The sequence below is a fragment of the Podarcis liolepis genome (assembly GCF_965112155.1).
Source record: "Podarcis liolepis genome assembly, chromosome: 1".
NCBI classification, from domain to species: Eukaryota; Metazoa; Chordata; class Lepidosauria; order Squamata; family Lacertidae; genus Podarcis; species Podarcis liolepis.
Window position 1 is genome coordinate 67,188,860 of NC_139554.1, and position 19,782 is coordinate 67,208,641.

Below are 19,782 nucleotides of genomic sequence, written 5' to 3' on the forward strand. Positions count from 1 at the left end.
TTCCCCAAGAAAAATGATCGCCGCCCAAGTAATTATCTACATAGCCTTGTTCCCTAAAAAAAGTCACCCCCTCCTACTTCTGGGAGAGAATTTGGAGGGTATCACATGTGAGGCATGGACTCCCAATAAAATATGTGGCTAGAGAAAGTGGTTTGTGGGCGATGTTCTCACATAAATGGCCAGAAGAGATGGGATGGGTGCCTAGGCTGGGAGAAGTTGGTTAAAAAGAAAGAAAGCGGGTACAGTCGTACCTTGGTTCTTGAACGGAACACGTTCCAGGAGTCTGTTTGACTCCCGGAACCGTTTGAAAACCAAGGCTACAGCCAATCGGAAGCCGCGGAAGATGTTCAGCTTTTGAAAATCGTTCGAAAAAGCGGAACACTCACTTCTGGGTTTCAGTCGTTTGGGAGCCGATTTCTTAGGAGCCAAGGTGTTTGAGATCCAAGGTACGACTGTAAACCCAATGGCATTGCCTTTCTGTCCAAGCTGTTGCCCCTGGTTTGGCTCCACCTGTAAACGTGTGGAGGAGAGAGAGGATCCCAAGAGCTCACTTCACTCCACTCCACTCCACTCCCTGTGCTCTCCAGATTTGTGATGTGTGATTTCTATGTGCACAAAGTGGTACACACAGAAATTTTTCTGGAAGCCTAATCATGCAGGGTTCCTGATGATTGGAAAGGGTCTACAAACAGAGAACCCCCTTGCTACCATTTGCCCGATGCACAAAGGTCAGGCGGTGGGGGTCTTCTGCCACTATCCTGCTCTCTTTCCCACGTGTTTCCTCTACGTATGAAGCCAAATGTAAGAAAGAGCTTGTGAAGAAAGATTTATTTGAAAATGAATGGTTATGAGTGGCCAACTGCATGAAAAATAGAGTGGTAATGAGCATTGCAGATGGGAGTAGGCAGAACAGCAGGAACAATTGTATGCATGTGGACAGAAAGAAAGGAGGATGCTGGGCAAGTAGGGGCTATAAAGCAGGTTCTTGGAAGAGAGGGGTGATCTTTGGTTCAGAGAGAGGGTTTCCTGCTCATTGAGATGTACCAGTTGTGACCAGTTCATAAGCAGTGACTAAACCAGGCATAGGCAAACTCCGACCCTCCAGACGTTTAGGACTACAATTCCCATCATCCCTAGCTAACAGGACCAGTGGTCAGGGATGATGGGAGTTGTAGTCCCAAACATTTGGCGGGCCGGAGTTTGCCTATGCCTGGACTAAACACAACAGCCCTCTCCCCACTGTGTATCTCCAGTATCTTATATTCAGAGTTCTATTTTTCTGTTTCTCTGTAACAGAAAGTGTCATTTAGTGATTATGGTGGATAGCCACAGATAAGACTTGCACTCCACAAATTTATCTTATTCCCTTATAAGTGCACTTTGTGAGTAATTGCTCTGTCTGCCACACATACTCTAACAATAATTTTCACTGGGTGATCCCAAATTCTAAGGTTGTGAAGGAGCGTAAGTAAGATGCCTCTCGATCCATCTCTTCTCCTCATTATGGAATTTTATAAAACTTCCTTATGGGTCTCCCTTTCATCTTTTTTTTATTCTGAACTACAAAATACAATGCACCCTGAGCAAAGGCTAAAGGGAAGGCAATCCACCTCACTGAGAATTTTGGTTGCTCTTGCGGGGTCAGACAAAGTAGCTGTACATGATAAAAGGGGAGGGGAGATGGAGGGGCATGTGTGTAAAACACAAAAAGAGCTTTGGAGCTGAGGAAAACAGGAATCAAAGTGTTTGTGCAGAGCACAAGGTGCAGATGATGATCCTATGCATCCCACAAAACTCTTGAGGCTGCATCTGTTATGAAGCTGAGTGTAACATGTTCATGATTAACAATTTTATTGTTTTCTACTTTGATTACTACTTGTTTTCAAGTTGCAAGCCATTAGAGAACATTAACAGATATGGGATATATTAAAATTAAATGTAAACCAGCATTTACATTTGTTCCCCCCCAACTCTACAATGCTATTATATCTTTTAATGAATCAGAGCCCTGTGTTCCCTTGAGTGCCAATTGGTTTTGAAGTAAATGCCCTAAAAGATTAATATGCTGGCCATGTTACATCCACCATAGTTTAGTTTGCTGTATACAAACTTCTGCAAGCCTCTGACTAGCACCCTTCCTCCCTTCTCATTTTCTGGTTCAGAAGGGTTTGGAAAATGCTGCTCCATTTTTGCTTAGCCATAGTTTGTTGTATCATCTAAACTGACAAATGTGCTCAATGTTAATTACAGCTTTAAAAAACTAAACTAAACTACAGACAAGCATGATGTCCAAATGTGGCCATTCCATTTTTTTAAAACCTGTGATAAAACAGGTTGGAATGGATTTTTTTAAAGGCAAGAAATCAGCAACTTTTGTTCATCATCTGTTCTAAAACTAATGTACACTTCAAAATAATTCATTGAGCCTAAGCAACCTACTCAAAATGATTTCGTATCCCAGGGAAATGAAAGAGATATGCAATATAACTTTTCAAAATATATTCTTGGAATAATTAAAAGAAGGGATAATGTGCATTTTAAAAAATCAACAGCATAAATTATGTGGTATTACATATTTTCATTAAAACCCACATAGACATCTAACAAAACATTACTTTAAAAAATGTTCAGGCAAAGAAGCTGCAATTTGCTCTTAAAATGAATTTTACAGTAAAGCATGAAATACTAGCATAGAACAGTTTTCTAATAAGTAATTTTACAAATCTTAGTTCTGCATTTAGACTGTATTGATTAGAATAACCTCTGAAATTATTTGCTGGCGCTAAAAAAAACAAACCATGGAAGTATACAATTGTACTGGGCAAAAGACAGTTGAATAATTGTAGCCATGATCTCCAATTTGCTTATTATTAGAGAAGACAGTAGTAAATACAAAAGCCAGCTATTTCAGCCAGGCAATAGCTAATGCTAAAAGAGAACCCACATTCAAAGCTATTCCAACTTGCTGCCTAATGAGGAGCAATTAATCCATCTTATTGTATCTCAAAATGCAGAAGACTTCATTCACATCAAAGGGAATTTTCCAAGGCTTTTATCATTGTTCATTTATTAAAAACAAGAAAAAGGAAAAGGCTCTATAGAGCTATCTTTAGCATCCTAACTGTCAACAGTATTTTCTTTTTACATGCAGGCAGCACAGAATGTACACTAATGGATTTTAAAGCACCACATACATGCAAACTGTAGGCATTTTTAATTTTTTTTTGGCTTCCTTTAATGAATTTTAAGCTTATATGCTAATGAATACTGGAAATCAAAGCCAAATTCCTTGTTATCTCTAGGACAAAATACTCTTTTAATATCCATACACCTGCTCAGATCTTTTGGGGAGAGATATCCACATCTATTCCCCCCCCCCAGTATGAAACTGTTCCAATGTTTACAGAAGTAACACATTATGGCACGCCAATGAAAAAGGAGGAGTTGTGACATTTCCTAGTTTTAGTGGTATTCTCTTCCTGGACTATCAAAATTGCCATCGCTAACATTGAGGAAGTTTCCATCACCTATGGAAGGAAACATTTTCAAACTTGGGTTAGAATGTGTAGACTTCTCCAGACTATATATGGGGTATTCCAGAGGCGTTTCCCACAGCAAGATAGGGCAAGGACAACCATGTGTTCCTTAAGACTCAGGTTCATGCACCTAGAAACCATCCTCTCCAGTATGTGCCTAAAGGTACAGCTGTTGCCATGATAAAACGCTTTTAGAAACTGCTTGTTTGAATGCATATTTATTAAAAATGTATTCAAACTGGCTGTATTCTTCTTGATTATTAAGGCAAAATATGTAGTCAGGCCACACTCTGATTTTAACCCTTTTATCCCACAGTTTTTGTGGGCAAATGGAGTCGTTCCCTTTGTGGGCAGCTAAGTTTGTATTTAAGCCATTTATCATTTGGCCTTTGGTTTTTATATTCTGGGACTTGACCCTAATACATTATGATGCTTGGGCAAAATATCCTAGAATTTCTGCTTGTGCAACAGGACTTGCCTCCCTCTGCTTCCCTCACACACGCCGTGGATCCAGGAACAAATTTAGGAGTTGTGCAGGGGAGGAAAAAAGGGGAAGTCCCATTGTGCAAGTAGAAATCCTTGTGATGATGAGAGGCACCACTTAGTACTGCTTGGGATAAGCCCCAATGGTTCTCATCATTTCTTCATTTGCCCTTCGATACTGGGTTGCAGCTCCCACAGAACCCAGCAGCTGCCCATAGAAAAGCACTTGGAACAGCTTGCTGGTGGACGAGATGAAATCTTCCCTGTCCCCCTTCAAGACATGCACATGTGGATTGGACCTGATGGCTATGTGACAAGTTATGGCCTATCAAGCATCGTATGTCTGAGCTTGTGTTAGCTGAGATGGCAACTGTTGGATTGACCACTTCTGTTTACATGATGTTTCTCCCTTGGGTATCATAACTAGAGAGGATGGGCTTGCTGTTTCCCTCCTTGATTCTGCTTATCTCCACACCTAAGGTAAGGGCTAGTTTTCCATATCTGCTTCAGTGTCATTTCTAGATTTCCTAGATCCCCTGAAGCAAGGATGTTGGCTGCACATTGCCCTGCTCCTATAACATGGCACTTATAGGGAACAGTATGCTGCAGGATCACATCACTAGCAACATTGAGATATTCAGAAGATCTGAAAAAGCCCACACAGATACAAATGAAGTCTGAACATGGGCCATTATTGTGAATACATTCTATTCAGATCTTCTGCGGTACATAAAATGTCATAAATTGGAGAGAGACACTTGATCCCACTGCCCTCATGCATTATTCTGTCTGATTGCATGATGCCAAGTGAACAATGCACTAGTTGAACAGTCGTCATCTGTCAGAAATGGGGACACTGCTGAAGTTCAGAATTATCAAATTCAGACTACAGATTTGCCCAGTTTTTAACATTTTGCTGTATGACTCAAATTGTATTTCCCTGAAGCCATACTACAGCTCAGAATGCAAACTAAAGTTCTGCATATGTGCAGAATAAGCTTTTAGCAAAAGTCTATTTTCATCCCTAGTCATGGTGGCCTCTGCTTCATACAGAGGCTTACAGAGGAAGTCAAAACTTGTATGAGACTTTGCATCTTCACAGAAAGCCAAAGTCTCTATCTTCTCTGATTTTACAAAGTAATTGAATAGGTTTGATAATATCTTGGCTGATGTGTCCCAAAAGAACTGCAAGGGGACACTACTCCTTAGAAGGACTGGTAGTGCAAGAGTAAATGTACTCAGTGCTCCACCTGGTGCTACAGGCAGACTGAGAGTAGGCACTGCTACCTCAGTCTCCCACCTAGTCTGCACGAACTCGGGAAGAGGCTTGGTACCATTAGCTGTGTGCCATTTCTAGTACTGTGCTGGAACTGTCATTCAATTTCTCAAAAGTATTCTTTCCCTAAGAATGAAGCTTCCATTCCCCCCCCCCCCGCCCTATTCTCAATGCATTTTTGAATTCCTGTATGTGCAGGGATCTGATCTTGAGTTATCATTCAGCAATAATAATAATAATAATAATTTATTATTTATACCCTGCCCATCTGGCTGGGTCTCCCCCCCAGCCACTCTGGGCGGCTTCCAGCAAAACACTAAAATACAATAACCTATTAAACATTAAAAGCTTTCCTAAACAGGGCTGCCTTCAGATGTCTTCTAAAAGTTTGGTAGTTATTTTTCTCTTTGACATCTGGTGGGAGGGCGTCCCACAGGGTGGGTGCCACTACCGAGAAGGCCTTCTACCTGGTTCCCTGCAAGGTGGCAGAGGTCTCTTCTTTACAATAAAGAAGAAGTTGTAGTTTGGATTTGATATCCCGCTTTATCACTACCCTAAAAAGTTTCAAGGCGGCTTACAACCTCCTTTCCTTTCCTCCCCCACAACAAACACTCTGTGAAGTGAGTGGGGCTGAAAGACTTCAAAGAAGTGTGACTAGCCCAAGGTCACCCAACAGCTGCATGTGGAGGAACGGGGAAGCGAACCCAGTTCCCCAGATTACGAGTCTACTGCTCTTAACCACTACACCACACTGGTGGAGTGTGTAGTCCCCAGTACTTTGCAGCCTCCCTAGCTGCCTGCACTTCCTGATCTCAAAAAGCCCCATGGGAAGAGTTACCTCATGACATCTTCCCTGGACTTTAATTGAAGCCAGCAGAACCCAAGAAGACTGCAGAGTGCAGAACAGTGGCAAGATTATTTGTAGAATGAAAGAAATGGCACTCACAAATGGTCCTTGGCAATTGTAAGGCAAGCAAGAGAAAAATTCCACACCCCATCTATAGAATTTCACTGAAAATTTATCTCCCCTTTGGTAAAAATGCAAGTTAATTTTTTGGTGCATCATTAGTCACTACTTCTTTCCACTCAACCCACAGGAGCTAGAAATAAGCAGGCATATGACAACCTGGGCTGAGTAAGACATACGCAGTCACCAGAACTGTGTGAATTTGGGAGATGGTCTCACACTTTCCCTCTCCTCCCCCTACCACATTCTTCTGCTGTCTTTGCATACACTGTGCTGGCATAATATAAAAGAGAGCCTATGCTTGCAGGTCCCCTGCAATAGAATCTCATAAAGCAAGTTCTACAGTGGTGCCCCGCAAGACGAATGCCTCGCAAGACGGAAAACCCGCTAGACGAAAGGGTTTTCCATTTTGGAGGTGCTTCGCAAAACAAATTTCCTATGGGCTTGCTTCGCAAGACGAAAATGTCTTGCGAGTTCCTGCGGGTTTTTTTCCCTACCCCCCCTTTTTCCCAAGCCGCTAAACAGCTGATCCGCTAAGCCACTTATCAGCTGATCCGCTAAGCCGCTTAACAGCTGATCCGCTAAGATGCTAAGCCGCTTATCAGCTGATCCGCTAAGCCGCTAAACCGCTTATCAGCTGATCTGCTAAGCCGCTAAACCGCTTATCAGCTGATCCGCTAAGCCTGCTAAGCCGCTAATAGCGCTAATCCGCTAAGCTGCTAATGGGCTTGCTTCGCAAGACGAAAAAACCGCAAGACGAAGAGACTCGTGGAACGGATTCTTTTCGTCTTGCGAGGCACCACTGTACTCCACAAAGTCAAAGACATCCTATATTCAAGGAAATGCAGGATAGCCCAGTTCCATTGTTATTATTATGATAGCACTGAGGAGGATGACAGGGAGAGAAAGTAGAAACCTCATACCAACTTCCAAAATCATCATGGATTCTGTTCTGGTGAACCATCTGATTTTGCCCTCTTGTCTATTTCTTCCTTAAGGACCATATACATAATTTCTACTTCACATAAAATAATATATTTTGCATGGGTGTAGTCACTGCCACTTCATAGATGGTTGTTGTTGTTGTTGTTATCATCATCATCATCGTCAATCCTTTTCTATAGAAACATCTCCTAGTTATTTTTTCACTGTAGCAACAAGGAAACTCGAGAGCAAGACTTGTGATAATCAGTGGTTAATTTCCATCAGTGCCTGGTCGCCCAAAGCACTTTTTACTGCCGCAACTTGTCTCTTTACGCTGAAGTACATGCTGACATTGTGGGAGTGGCAGAAATTATTACTCGACAGATGTATCAGCAGATTCTTTCAGCAAATTCCATGGAACCAGTGCATTCAACAGAAAACATCACTAAACTAAATTCAGTGGAGAGAGAGAGAGAGAGCCCACCAGGAAAAAGGACTTGCAGGTATCATTGGTGTTTACTTTGCTGCCTTGCTCTGCAGAAAGCTTCATCATCATACAGGCGGTGCAGCAATAAAAAATAAGTTCAAATTTAAAAGCGGTGCATTTTAAAATATTTTAGGTGTGGGTAAGAAACACACCTGGGTGGTTTTCCTGCACGGCAGAATTGCAACCTTTTAATCCTAAGAATAGGCTCTTTGGTAGAAATTGAAGCAGGTAGCCCATGCTAACAAATGTCTGACTTCAGTTCCACAAAGGAATCTGCAGGTGCCCACTATTAATTTAGTATGTGGTGTCAGTACACTGCTTAATTTTCTAAACAGATGCCTAGTTTTAGCCATTAAGTTTGACAGTTTTAGTCTGAAAATGCTACAGCCTTCTGTATCGTTGCACCTTGGGTTAAGAAGCAGTACTTTCAGAGTTCCCTTAGTTCTTCACCCACCGCGACTGCTCAGCCAGCCCAGCTCACAAGCCAGCCACCAACAGCCATACAAGCTTGCCAGCATGCTGCCCACAGCATATTGAAAACCCAAAGCTCCTGACAAGTAGGACAGTTACAAAGCCAGGCCTGTTATTTACATATTGCAGTTCCAGGATTGCGGCAAGCAACATCCACAGTGTTTACCACTTAGGGCAGCATAATCACTTTCTGAAATGCTTTTTGCTTTCAAGTGACTTTAAACAAACAAAAACAAAAAAAAGCTCAGCAAAAAGACAGACAAACATTAGTATGATTCAGGTGATAGTCAAGAAGATGCTATAGTTTACTGAAAAATTAAAACAAAGCAAAAAAAAAATCACCCCAAACCTAACAACTGAACATTCAGGGATTCTTTTATGTAAAAATCTGGCAACGGAAGCATTTTTTATCACTTCGTCATTCCTCTCAGAAATCAGAAAATGGGGGGTGGGATCATCACTCTTAAAGTTTAAGGGAAGCATTTAATATCTTTCCCTAGGTTATGCAATTTAGGAAACTACAAAGATAAAACTATTCTAAAAGCCCAATCCTACAGATGGTTACTCAAAATTAAGTCCCACTGTGCTTAGTGGAGTTTACTCTCCAATATGTGAGTTTAGGATCGCAGTCAGATTTGCACAAATGGGACTTCCCCTTTCTTTTCCTCTCCTCTTTGAAACAGATGGGGAGACCTGAGACTGGATCTCACCCAAAGGGCGTAACTCAAAGTTAATCACTTCTAAGTCACACTGATTTCAAGCCGAGAGCAGATGCCTAACTCTCCCGCTGAAGCCAATGAAAGTGCTTCACTTTGAGGGGATCATAGCTGGAGTCAACATTTTACTTTGGGTAACAAGTGATTTAAAGGTGGATGTCGCAAATTAGACTCTCCGGAAATCACAGACAAATGTAAAATAGCCTGAGGTAGGATAGGAATCTAATGCTGATCAGAAAACGTGTTTTCTTTTATCTATCTATCTATTTATTTATATTAAAATCCCTGCAAGTATTTTTAAAATCCCGATAACAAGAGGGTGGGAGTGGGAAATGTACCATCTCAGTTATCAAACTGCAGCTGCATGTGTGTGCACATACAAAACTCCTATTTAACTGCAATGCTTTTAGTGCAAACACTAAGGTAATGCTTTTTTTTGTTTGTTTAAAAAAAGAACCTTTAAAAAAGGAGTACACATGCACACAGCAAGTAACATTTTTGAAGGTTGTTAAAAAAAAATAGAGAGAGAGAGAGGCCAGTGCAGAAATCAGCGAAGGGAAGAGATTAAACACAAAGAAATGTAAACAGCCACCACATGCAAGGAAACTAGGTTACAAGAATCACAGCACCAGGCATTCACTGATCACCAGGGAAAACAGGAAGTGAAAGGCATAGCAACCACAAGCCCAAAAGCAGAAAAGCGCATACCTTCAGCTTGGAATGAAAATCACGAGATTTCCTTCTGGCAAGAACCTGAATGTGACTAGACACCTGCAGGGTAGGGGAAGGGAGGGAAACAAAGGAAAAGCCTGTAACCATGGAGATGAAAAGCCCCCTACAACTGGGCAAGCCAAACGTACCTTAATGGCGGCTTGAATTTCTCGAACTTTCTTCCTTGCTAAGACCTGTATGTGACTAGACACCTACATTGTTCAGAGTTATAAAAAAAGGGGGAAAAAGAATAAAAAAGAAAACACAAAAGAAACACAAAAAATCAAACATATGTTTTTCTTTTTTAAAAAAATAAAAAAATAAAAGTTTATTTGGGGAAGTTATTTGCATCTTCAGTAAGCTTTGCTGTTAAGAGAAGACATTCCCAGCCACACACCACGCTTTTAGCAGAGTTTACTGATCATCACTGCAGTGACATGATTAAGAAGAAAACATTTTAGACTACTCAATTTATTTTTCTGACAGAGAAACTAGGACGTTGCCTACCGTTAAAGACTGCATGCTCTTTTCTTAAAACCTTTTCAGCTACAGTCTTTGTTGTAAAGGCATGCCTTATGGATAAATATTTGCAGATCTTTTTCAGAACAAATGTTTGCTTAATATCTGATAAGACTATATAAAATTTAAGGGCAAGCAGAGTGCCAAGAAAGTTGTATTTTGATGTATTCAATAGCTGATAAGTTTCGTTGCAATTAATTAAGGAACACCCAGTTTCAAATGGAACATGAATGAATATTGCATATACAAGTACTGCAGTCATAATTGTGGAGCAAAACTATCTTTGCTAGACTATGGCTGCAATAGAATCATGACAAACTTTGTAAGCAATTTATCTCATGGTCAGTTTCAGGTCATAATTTTGCACTAAACCAATGGAGGAGGAGGGAAATGTTATGTCAAAAACAGAACACTGGACTCAGCTAGACTGGTAAAGGAAAAGCAATTTATATGCGCTGTATGTGCAATACAACATTGCACCACCAGATGGTGAGGTGGAGTCCCGTTTTTCTCTACCTGTTTTCCGTTTAAATTTACAACGCTTTAAACTAAATGAATGAACCAAATACAGGGTGTACCGAGTACACATGTTCCATGGGGCCTCTTTTAAAAGACTCACCCTGTATAACCATCATGTTGCCGACTGCTGTGTGTATCACATTCATATCCTATCCCCTTTCAAAGGTGCTCAAGTTAGCATAGGTACTATTTCAATATCACTACAACCTTTTGAGGCAATGAACCAAAAAGTTAAGATCATCCTGTGTTCTTCGTTGTTGAGTGCAGATTGAACTCTGGCTTCCTCGCTCCATGTCCTACACACTAATGGTACTACGTGCTACACATCTGTAAGACAGCTCTATCATTATACTGAGGATACAAAAGACTGGTGTAACAAAAATGTGCAGGAAGCATTAAACTTCTGTATTGTGTCCTGTATGATGAAAATTACAAATGACCATCAGCATAAGAAATCCACACAGTGTTTTCTGGTGAAGTCCAATCACAAATCCTTCCTCTTGACATAACAAGTTTAATAAACTGTTTCAATAGCCATCACTTTTTCTGTTAATCATGAGCGTCCATAATGCAGAGAATTTTATCAATCACAAATGCACATATCACTTAAAATATCAAATCAGTAGGAATAGCAATGTCCACACAGCTCTCTGGCAATCTCCATAACAGAATATTCTATGTAGATAGAAGAATCCTTCAGCAATTAAGTATCACATGGTTCCAAATGCAATAAAACTAAGAAACATTAAAAATCTAATAATTGCCCCTCTCCCCACCTCAATGCTCCTATAAAACATCTTCCCAGGGGACAAACTGTCTATCACCAAAGGAAACTTTCAGAACCTTCACCCAAAAGGCAGTCAGATAATTGGCTGGAATGACATGAAAGTCACTACCTTTATAAATACTTCCTCAGAATCACACATAAAAGATACTAATGGAAGTTATTATATCCCACATCTATTCATTAGAGGGATATTTTGTATTACCAGTGCAATTATACAGAATAATTTCATAGCTGTAGGTTTGCATCAGGCAGACCCACAGTCACAGCACAATCTAGTCCCAGGACACAATTCTTACCCTTTATAGACAATCTGTATTATTGGATTATTTATTGATATATTTTTACTTTTAAAACTTCAGGAGCCCTTTAATGTCCACTTGCGGAATTTCCACACAAGTAGGCTTTCCTGCTGAATTCAGTTTGAGGGGTTAACACACAGAATCAATGGGAGGAATGTGTGGCACCTGACAAAATCAGCTGAGAAAATCCTCTGTGTGTGAGAGAGAGGGGGGGGGGGAGAGAAGGAGAGGGAGAGAGAGAATGTGTATTCCTGTAAACTGGAGAAGTTTGTGGAATCTGCCTCAGTTCTGTACCACACCAATTTGACTTAAATGTGTTTTCTAAATGAAAATGCAGGGACTTGGCACTTTTCTAGCTATACGAACAGGTAAGGTGGAGATCAAAGAATTAAAAAAAAGGAAGTCTTCATATGTAAAATGTCTCCATTATAATTCCTAAATTCTGTTCTCTCTCCACTTCAGTTAAAAGCCCTGTTTAGTAACCTTTGGGAATAGGTGGCAGCTCAGTGGCAGAGCATATACTTTTTGCATGGAAAAGATTCCAGGGTCAATTTCTCTCCAAATAGGACTGGGAAAAGGCACCACCAGTCAATGTAGAGAATACTGCACTAGTTTAATGAATGATCTGACTTGCTGTGAAGCAGCTTCTTGTATTCTGAACAGGAAAACCTAAGTTTACATATGACTGGTGCAAAGACTGGCTCCATTCAGACACACAAACCAGAAATGAGCTTCCAAATATATAGGTAAACTATATTTCACACCTATTTGTGTAATTTTATTTTCCTTCCACTCTACACAGTCTTTAGTTGCAGCAACGATGGTTTATAAATGGAGATACCACTCCAAACTATCGTTAGCAAAAATCATGATTTCCACATTTGCATTGGGCCCGCTGGTTCACAAATGATGGATTCAGTGGTGAAGCTTCATGCTCCGGCACCGGGGGGCAGACAGGCGGGACGCGCCGTCCGCAGGGGTGGGGCGCCCAGCGCGGGCGGGGGGGCAGCTGTGATGGCACCCTACCGGGATCGCGCTGCCAGGGTGTGCTCCCCCCGCACTCCTTTTCCTCCGCCAGTGGATGGCTCGTTGATTTAACTAAGCCATAGTTAAACTTTCTCAACCATGGTTGGCACGGTATCTGAACTGACCGTAAATAAGACAAATGGAACACAACTGTTACTTATCCAGGGAAAAGACTAAGGGCTGAGTGATGCTAATGCTGCCTTTGAGTCTCTTATGAACTCTGATGCAAATTCTTCAAAGCCATGTGCATCTCTTGCCTGATTTCAGAAGTCATGTCTGATAGGAAATTAAAATGTTACTTGTGAAAACTACCTAAGGCTTTAAAAAATAATAATACACAAAATACGACATCCAGTTCTGTAAGGAAAGCAGATAGTTGTGGGGGTTTTTTAAGCCTGCAAATTACCTGCAGGTAACAGCTTATCCAAGAAACACAAATAACATTGTAGATTGGGTTACTAGTCTATTTTTTATGGTTGCTTGCCCCTCATTTTTGTTGCTGCTTGCCTAAACTTCACTGTACTTACGATTTCACCAGCAAAAATACAATTATTTCACTATAAATAAGTAGCTGCGTATACCACTGGCATTTGGCCATTTCCTTCCCTTTTCCCCTCAATTGGCATTGCCTTTCACCATGCCTCAAAACAGGCACAGCATGGCTATGTAGGAACTTCAACCTTTCCCTTCGCACACACCAATATTAAGCCCATGAGAATTCTAGATGAGTAAGATGGAGTTCAGAATGAAAAAGGAGGATGGTGTCTTTTTTAAAAAATAACAAGAATGTTGAGTTGAGCAGAGCTAAATGGCAGAAAAGCATTGGTGGGAAGCTACATCAAATTCCAGTCTGCTGCAATTCTGGAGTAGATTGTGGAAGCTGGAAGGGGTTGCATAACTCATTCTGGGCCTCCATAAAAGTTTGTGATTCTTTTTAGATAGATTGGCCTCTCTTCACAAGGTCAATAGTCCTCTGATACAGAGAGGAGGAGATGGCCTGGCACCTGCTGTGAGCATCCTAGGCCAGTCCTGGGATGAAATTACACTCCCTGAATTCCAGGGCAGAAGGTGTGCAATGCAGCAAGGCAAGAATCAAAACTCTACTCCCTCATTGTTTTGGAGAATCACTGGGTTCATGAGCAAATGCACCACCCAGCTCCTAGAACCAAAGGCCTCCATTGACTTTGGAGGAAGGCTTAAAGCAGTGTTTCTCAAACTTGGGTCCCCAACTCTTGTTGGACTGCAACTCCCATCAACCCTAGTTAGCAGGACCAATGGTCAACAGCTGGGGATCAGCAGAATCACATAGCAACCCCTGGAAGAGGACCTTGTGTGTATTCATTTGTATTAGAGTCATTGCAGAGAAGTAATCTACCAAAATCTCTTGCTCACATTCCTGTACCAACCAGTCCCAACAAGAATGTATGTCCTGCAGCGCCAAAATCTGATATATCTGACCTATGTAGCAATCTTACTAATGTCCAAATAAATGACCTCTGGGAACACATTTGCACAGCCCTCTTCTTAAGAGGTACCAACTTTATTATTATTATTATTATTCTGAGCACAGGAAATTTTCAACAGCTCCAAATTGCAGGAACCATAAGTGCAAAATATTAAATTTCCTATTTTAAAAAGTGGGTCAACTAATCATAGTTGCGCAAATAGGCTTGAAATGTCTGTGTGTCTTCGGTGATCAAAATCCTTTTACAAACCCCATGTTTTTATTTCTAAGAATGTTTTAGGAAATCTTGCAGGTGGGGTTATGATAAAAACAAGGCTAAGTGAGATAATAAACATCATAAGGCGAGGGTGATCCCTACTTGAAAATGAAATAGATGCAAAACTCACAAAGGACATGCATAGTGGCATATGTTGATTTACATATGTAAATGAAGAATGTTCCATAATCTCTGATGAAAAATATTACAAGGGAATACAAAGTTACTAGCTCCAGGTGAAGCACAGACAACCCTTCATAGTTTCTGTGTCTCTCTCGGAAATTGTAATGCACACCAAGCTTTGTCACCTCAGCACATAAATATACTTTGTATTTCTTTCCTGTGTCATAAAAATGTGAGAGAGCAGCTACAACTCTAATAATTCAACAGGCTTGAATGGCTTGCACAGCAATGTACCGTATTTTTCGCTCTATAAGACGCACCAGACCACAAGACGCACCTAATTTTTGTAGGAGGAAAACAAGAAAAAAAATATTCTGAATCTCAGAAGCCAGAACAGCAAGAGGGATCGCTGCGCAGTGAAAGCAGCAATCCCTCTTGCTGTTCTAGTTTCTGGGATAGCTGCGCAGCCTGCATTCGCTCCATAAGACGCACACACATTTCCCCTTACTGTTTAGGAGGGAAAAAGTGAGTCTTATAGAGCAAAAAATACGGTAAGTAGCTGAAGGAGGTAGATCAGCTTAAAAAATTAAAATAAATAAAAAGAATCCCAAATCCCATTTCATGCAAATAGACAGATGTGGATTCTCTGTCACATTGACAGAAGGACATATCCTCCTCTAGATCTTCCATGAAATCTAAAACCTCTATTTGCCTATTCTTTCATTATTAGCTAGTTTTCAATTCTCTGTCCCATTGGTTAAAAAAAAAAAAAAGCCCTTTCTGCCAATCCTGCTTGGATACACTTTCAATACCAAGGAAGAGACATATGAGATACAATTAAGCGTCTCTTTGCAGGTTCTGGGGACATTCTTCTTTGTCTGGAGAAATTCCAGTTGTAACTTGCTAATCATGGTGTAAACTTCCTGCTTTTTCTTGCTCCTTTGTCCTGAGACAACATGAGGCTGTCCCTGTTTGAAATGGCTTGAACAAAGGACTTTGGGGAACCGTCTTAAGTTTGGATCTTGCAGGGCCTACAAACTGTGTGGATGGCTTTACTTAAGAAAACGTGCAATTTGCTACCCTTTCTCTGCTCTTTGCTATAAAGCATTCAGTTCCTTTTACTAAAGGATTTCCTTAAATATATTTGGATGACTTTAAAACGACGTGTTTTTATATTGGATTTTTATGTTGTGAACTGCCCGGAGAGCTATGGATGAAGGGCAGTATACAGATTTAATAAAGAACATAAATAAAAATAAAGATAATAATGCACCTTGAAATTTGTCAGCCATTGCCTCCCGAAGTCACCACAAGATCCCTGTTACCACTTTTGCTCCCCAAATATTATTAGGATTCTTCTCATAAGAGCAATTTAATAACGTCTTTGCGTCAAAAGGAAGGATTTGATTTTGGCCGTCCAGATGAGGTTCTTGCCCTTTGAAAGCCAAATGAATGGGCTGGGAGGACAGGAGTAGCTGAAGAAAACACAACTATGTCCCATCATAGCAACTCAGTAATTCTGAAATTAATTGATTAATGCATCCAATAGTTGTTGTTTTTTAAGATAGGTGCTTATGACTGCAAGCATACAGTGTGCTTAAGGAAGTTGTCACTGAAGTGATGAATGGCATAAACAGCAGTCTTTTATTTCTGAACACAAACTCAATACACTGAAAAAGCAAGGCAGGAACTAACCAGAGCTGAAGCAAAGCCAGCCACTGCAGCCAAGACCGCTACATTCTGTCATTCATTGACATGCACAGTTTTTATCCTGCAGGATTTCCTTACCTGTTTCCTGGTCCGTGTCTTTCCCGTTCTAAGTTTGATGTATCTGGCTATCAGTTCATTCCTACCTGAAACAAATACAGATTTACAATGAAGAACAAAAACAGAAATTCAGCATGAAGGTATAAATGCGAAGAGCTGCACAATTTAAAAATACAGATCAGCAACAAGTATTATGTGCATTTTACAAATGGATCAGGTCCTGTGCCCAAAAATTGTATTTTCAAATGAAATAGCACAAGCAAGCTGGCATGTGGAATGAAGAGACTGATAAAAATATATTTTAAACAGTAGCTTAGCGACTGAGCCACAAGAGAATTCTCCTGCAAAAGCAGTTGCAAAATTCAGCAACATTCTGGGAGGCCATGACAATATGATTATAAAAACTGCAATACTTTTAGAATTTTAAACTACAATTCTTTTAATGGCTAACATGAGCTAAGTCAAAATAAGTAGGGGGAAACAACCTGTGCTTTCTTCTTCCATCCCTCCCCGAAGTCAAAAACATCATATAATACTAGATATGTCTTGAGAAAAGTAAAGCAAGCATCACACGTGTGGGGTTGTACCCAGGAGACTGGCAGAGGACCACAGAGGTCATCTCAAGCCCCTCCTCTCCACAACAGAAGAGTTACCGGTAAATGACATGAGGACATTCAAATAAATATGGAATCTCCCCAGTTCATTCAATCAATTTACTTTTCTCCTTGGCAAATTTATGGCACAATGCGTTTTTCAGTAGCCAAAGCCTGGCTACTATTTGCCCAAAATGTTTCTATTTGAAAACCACCAATGTATTCTGTGTTTGGATCTTTGCAAAATACCAGAGTCAGAATTCTTGTAATCAAGTGTTGGAAGAGTGACTACAGGACTTATAAACTGCTCGCTGGATCGTCCACAGCAAACAAGAAATCTTTTGTGAACTGGAAGAGAGTCTCTTAGTCCATCAGTTGGCTTCAAATGACTTTGTGTGGGCGGACAGGCTACTGGCTGAGCAAATAACTTGTGTGAACTTGTTGGAAACACCGGTGACAACTGTGCTGTTTCAAAATATAACACCATACGTTTCTGTGTGCTTTTGCCTCCACCTCTCCATTTTCTCCTTCCGAACAGGGTGATATTATTAGTCCATAGAGGTGATTTAAGATTTAAACAACCCCAGTACTGCCTTCAATCAGTTTGGATCCTCAATATGATCTAGCTCTGTGGTACAGCCGGAGATTATGAAGGTATGCTTGTTTGTGACTATTCTGTTACAGAAATCCATCCTGTCCAAGACTCCTAAAGTATATCCCGTTATTATTTCAGCCTCTTGATTTTAAGACATTTTCTTTAAAAACTCAACAGACCTAGTTGTGTCAGGTGCTGCAGATCATCAGACTATATGCTGGTTTTATTTAAATGCTCAGCTGAGTAAAATTCATTATATGTTCCACATTCTTTATCACCATCACATGCCTGTTCTTGGGTAAGCAGGACTATCCCATTCTTTCTCAGCACAGTGGTCATGTTATGAAACGGCAGCAGACATCTGGTTTTCAGGATCTCTGAGAACCTGAAGATATAGCAACTGGAGCCAAGTGCAAAAGATGTGTATGCAGAATTTTTAAAAAAAAATCACCTGGGGGTTTGATTAGAGTCCCAGAGTTAAACTGAAGTCTTTCCACATAAAGTCCACTTTAGGTTACCCTCCCCATCTTGATTTCAACAGTAACTTTTTTGGTGGGTTGGGTAGTCTTTTTGTTGCTGGGAGTCAGAGAACCTTGCTGATCCACTTCAAAACCTTGTGGTCCCTTCCAATTCTATGATTCTATCTAGAAGTCTATAACTAGATCAGGCATGGCCAAACTTGGCCCTCCAGCTGTTTTGGGACTACAACTCCCATCATCCCTAGCTAACAGGACCAATGGTCAGGGATGATGGGAAGTGTAGTCCGGGCTTCCGGAACAGATCCCATTCGTAACCGGAGGTACCACTGTACCACACACCTGAGTCTTCATGAGATCCTTCTGCTGCTCCTCTGCTTCACATCCAGAGGAACAAAATATTCTCTTGGTGTAAGAGGTTATGCTTTTGTTTTTGTTTGTTTTCGCCTAATTATCTAATTTCGATGTTTTGAAAATCTGTTCTTCAATCTGTTCTCGTCTTTCTCTCCCCCTACCTCACCAATACATCTCCTCATGGATCCATTCCTTCCATAGTTTTATTTTTTAAAAGAATTAGGGTTGTCAATGGAAATTTTGATAACTCTGTCTAAGAGGGAAGATACAAATAATAAAAATGAAAAGTAATATAATAAGAAAAGTAAGCAAAGCCAAAGGGATATTACAATATAAAAATAGTTGTGAAATACAGTGTTTGGAGAAGCCTCCAGGAATTCTTCAAGGCACATGAGGGAATCAAACTCAGGTGTGAACTTTGAAAATCAGAAATGTTGAATTGTGCCTTGGATATGTGTACAAATTTTCATTCTTCTATCTTAATCTCCAACTGCATTATCACATTGCAAAGAAACAGACACACAAACAGAAGGCCATATGGGGCAGTTAAACCAAAACCTTACTTTGCTTGGTGAATAATATACAACCCTGTCAAAAATCTCTTTGTTAAAAAACAAAACTTTTTTTAAACCCCCACATTATTTAAATCAGGGTTGGGAAAATAATGACAAGCCCTTGCTGGGAAAATGGGAAAATTCCTAAGACGTTAAGCAGAACAATCCTATACAGAAATAGCTCCTATTAAATTCCACGGTTCTTATTCCCGGGTAAAGGGGTATTGGATTGCAGTCTTAGGCACTCTTCCTCCCCTCCCAAGTAGAGACCTGATTAAAAAATTTCAAATAAAATACTTATCTCTGTTCATAGATGCTTGAGCAAAGAGGGAAGACTTAGATTTCCTATGGAAGGTACTCTAAGGTTACCAGACGTCCCCATTTCCCGGGGACAGTCCCCGGATTTACAAATCAGTCGCCATACAAAATCCATTGAAGCTGAAAAGGTCCCCGGGTTCATTGAAAAAAAATATGGTAACCTTAAGGTACTCGGCACAAATTCTAACACCAAATTTACTCAGGTGAATAGAACATGCAAGTTTTTGTTTGAAATCCTAGATCCAACCAATTTTTGTCTCACTAACTTTTAATAGAGATTTTTGTGCCATTTGGATCGGTGACGTCTGAGAATTATTCTTCATTAGCAGCATTCCTAAAGAAACTTTAAGCCAGCATGAGGAATGTCTGAATGCTCTCAGGCCTTCCAGGATTTTAGCATCTTACACCACAATAAAATTCTGCGTGCCTACCCATGAAAGCGCCTGTGTTAAAGGCGTGTGCGCATGTGTGTGTGCATGCGAGCAAAAAAGAAAAAAGAAAGAAAAATCCACCTTGTGTAGCATTTGCGGCCAGGGGAGAGAAATTTTAAATCCAAATTA

General features: G+C 40.5%; 1 protein-coding gene across 37 annotated transcripts in view; it reads right to left on the bottom strand.

Moving 5' to 3' along the window:
- Nucleotides 1-19,782, bottom strand: part of TEAD1 (TEA domain transcription factor 1) — a 172,826-nt gene that overhangs the window by 36,844 nt on the left and 116,200 nt on the right. For 9 of the 37 annotated variants that reach the window (XM_083478205.1, XM_083478213.1, XM_083478204.1 and 6 more), the window contains 3 exons: nt 16,354-16,418; nt 9,721-9,783; nt 9,569-9,631 (listed from right to left, as the gene is read on the bottom strand). In XM_083478205.1, the coding sequence (XP_083334331.1) occupies nt 9,569-9,631; nt 9,721-9,783; nt 16,354-16,418 (191 nt within the window). Of the gene's footprint in view, nt 1-9,562; nt 9,632-9,711; nt 9,784-16,353; nt 16,419-19,782 lie in introns of all 37 variants that reach the window. The other 28 variants (XM_083478209.1, XM_083478223.1, XM_083478221.1 and 25 more) reach the window with 6 other exon arrangements.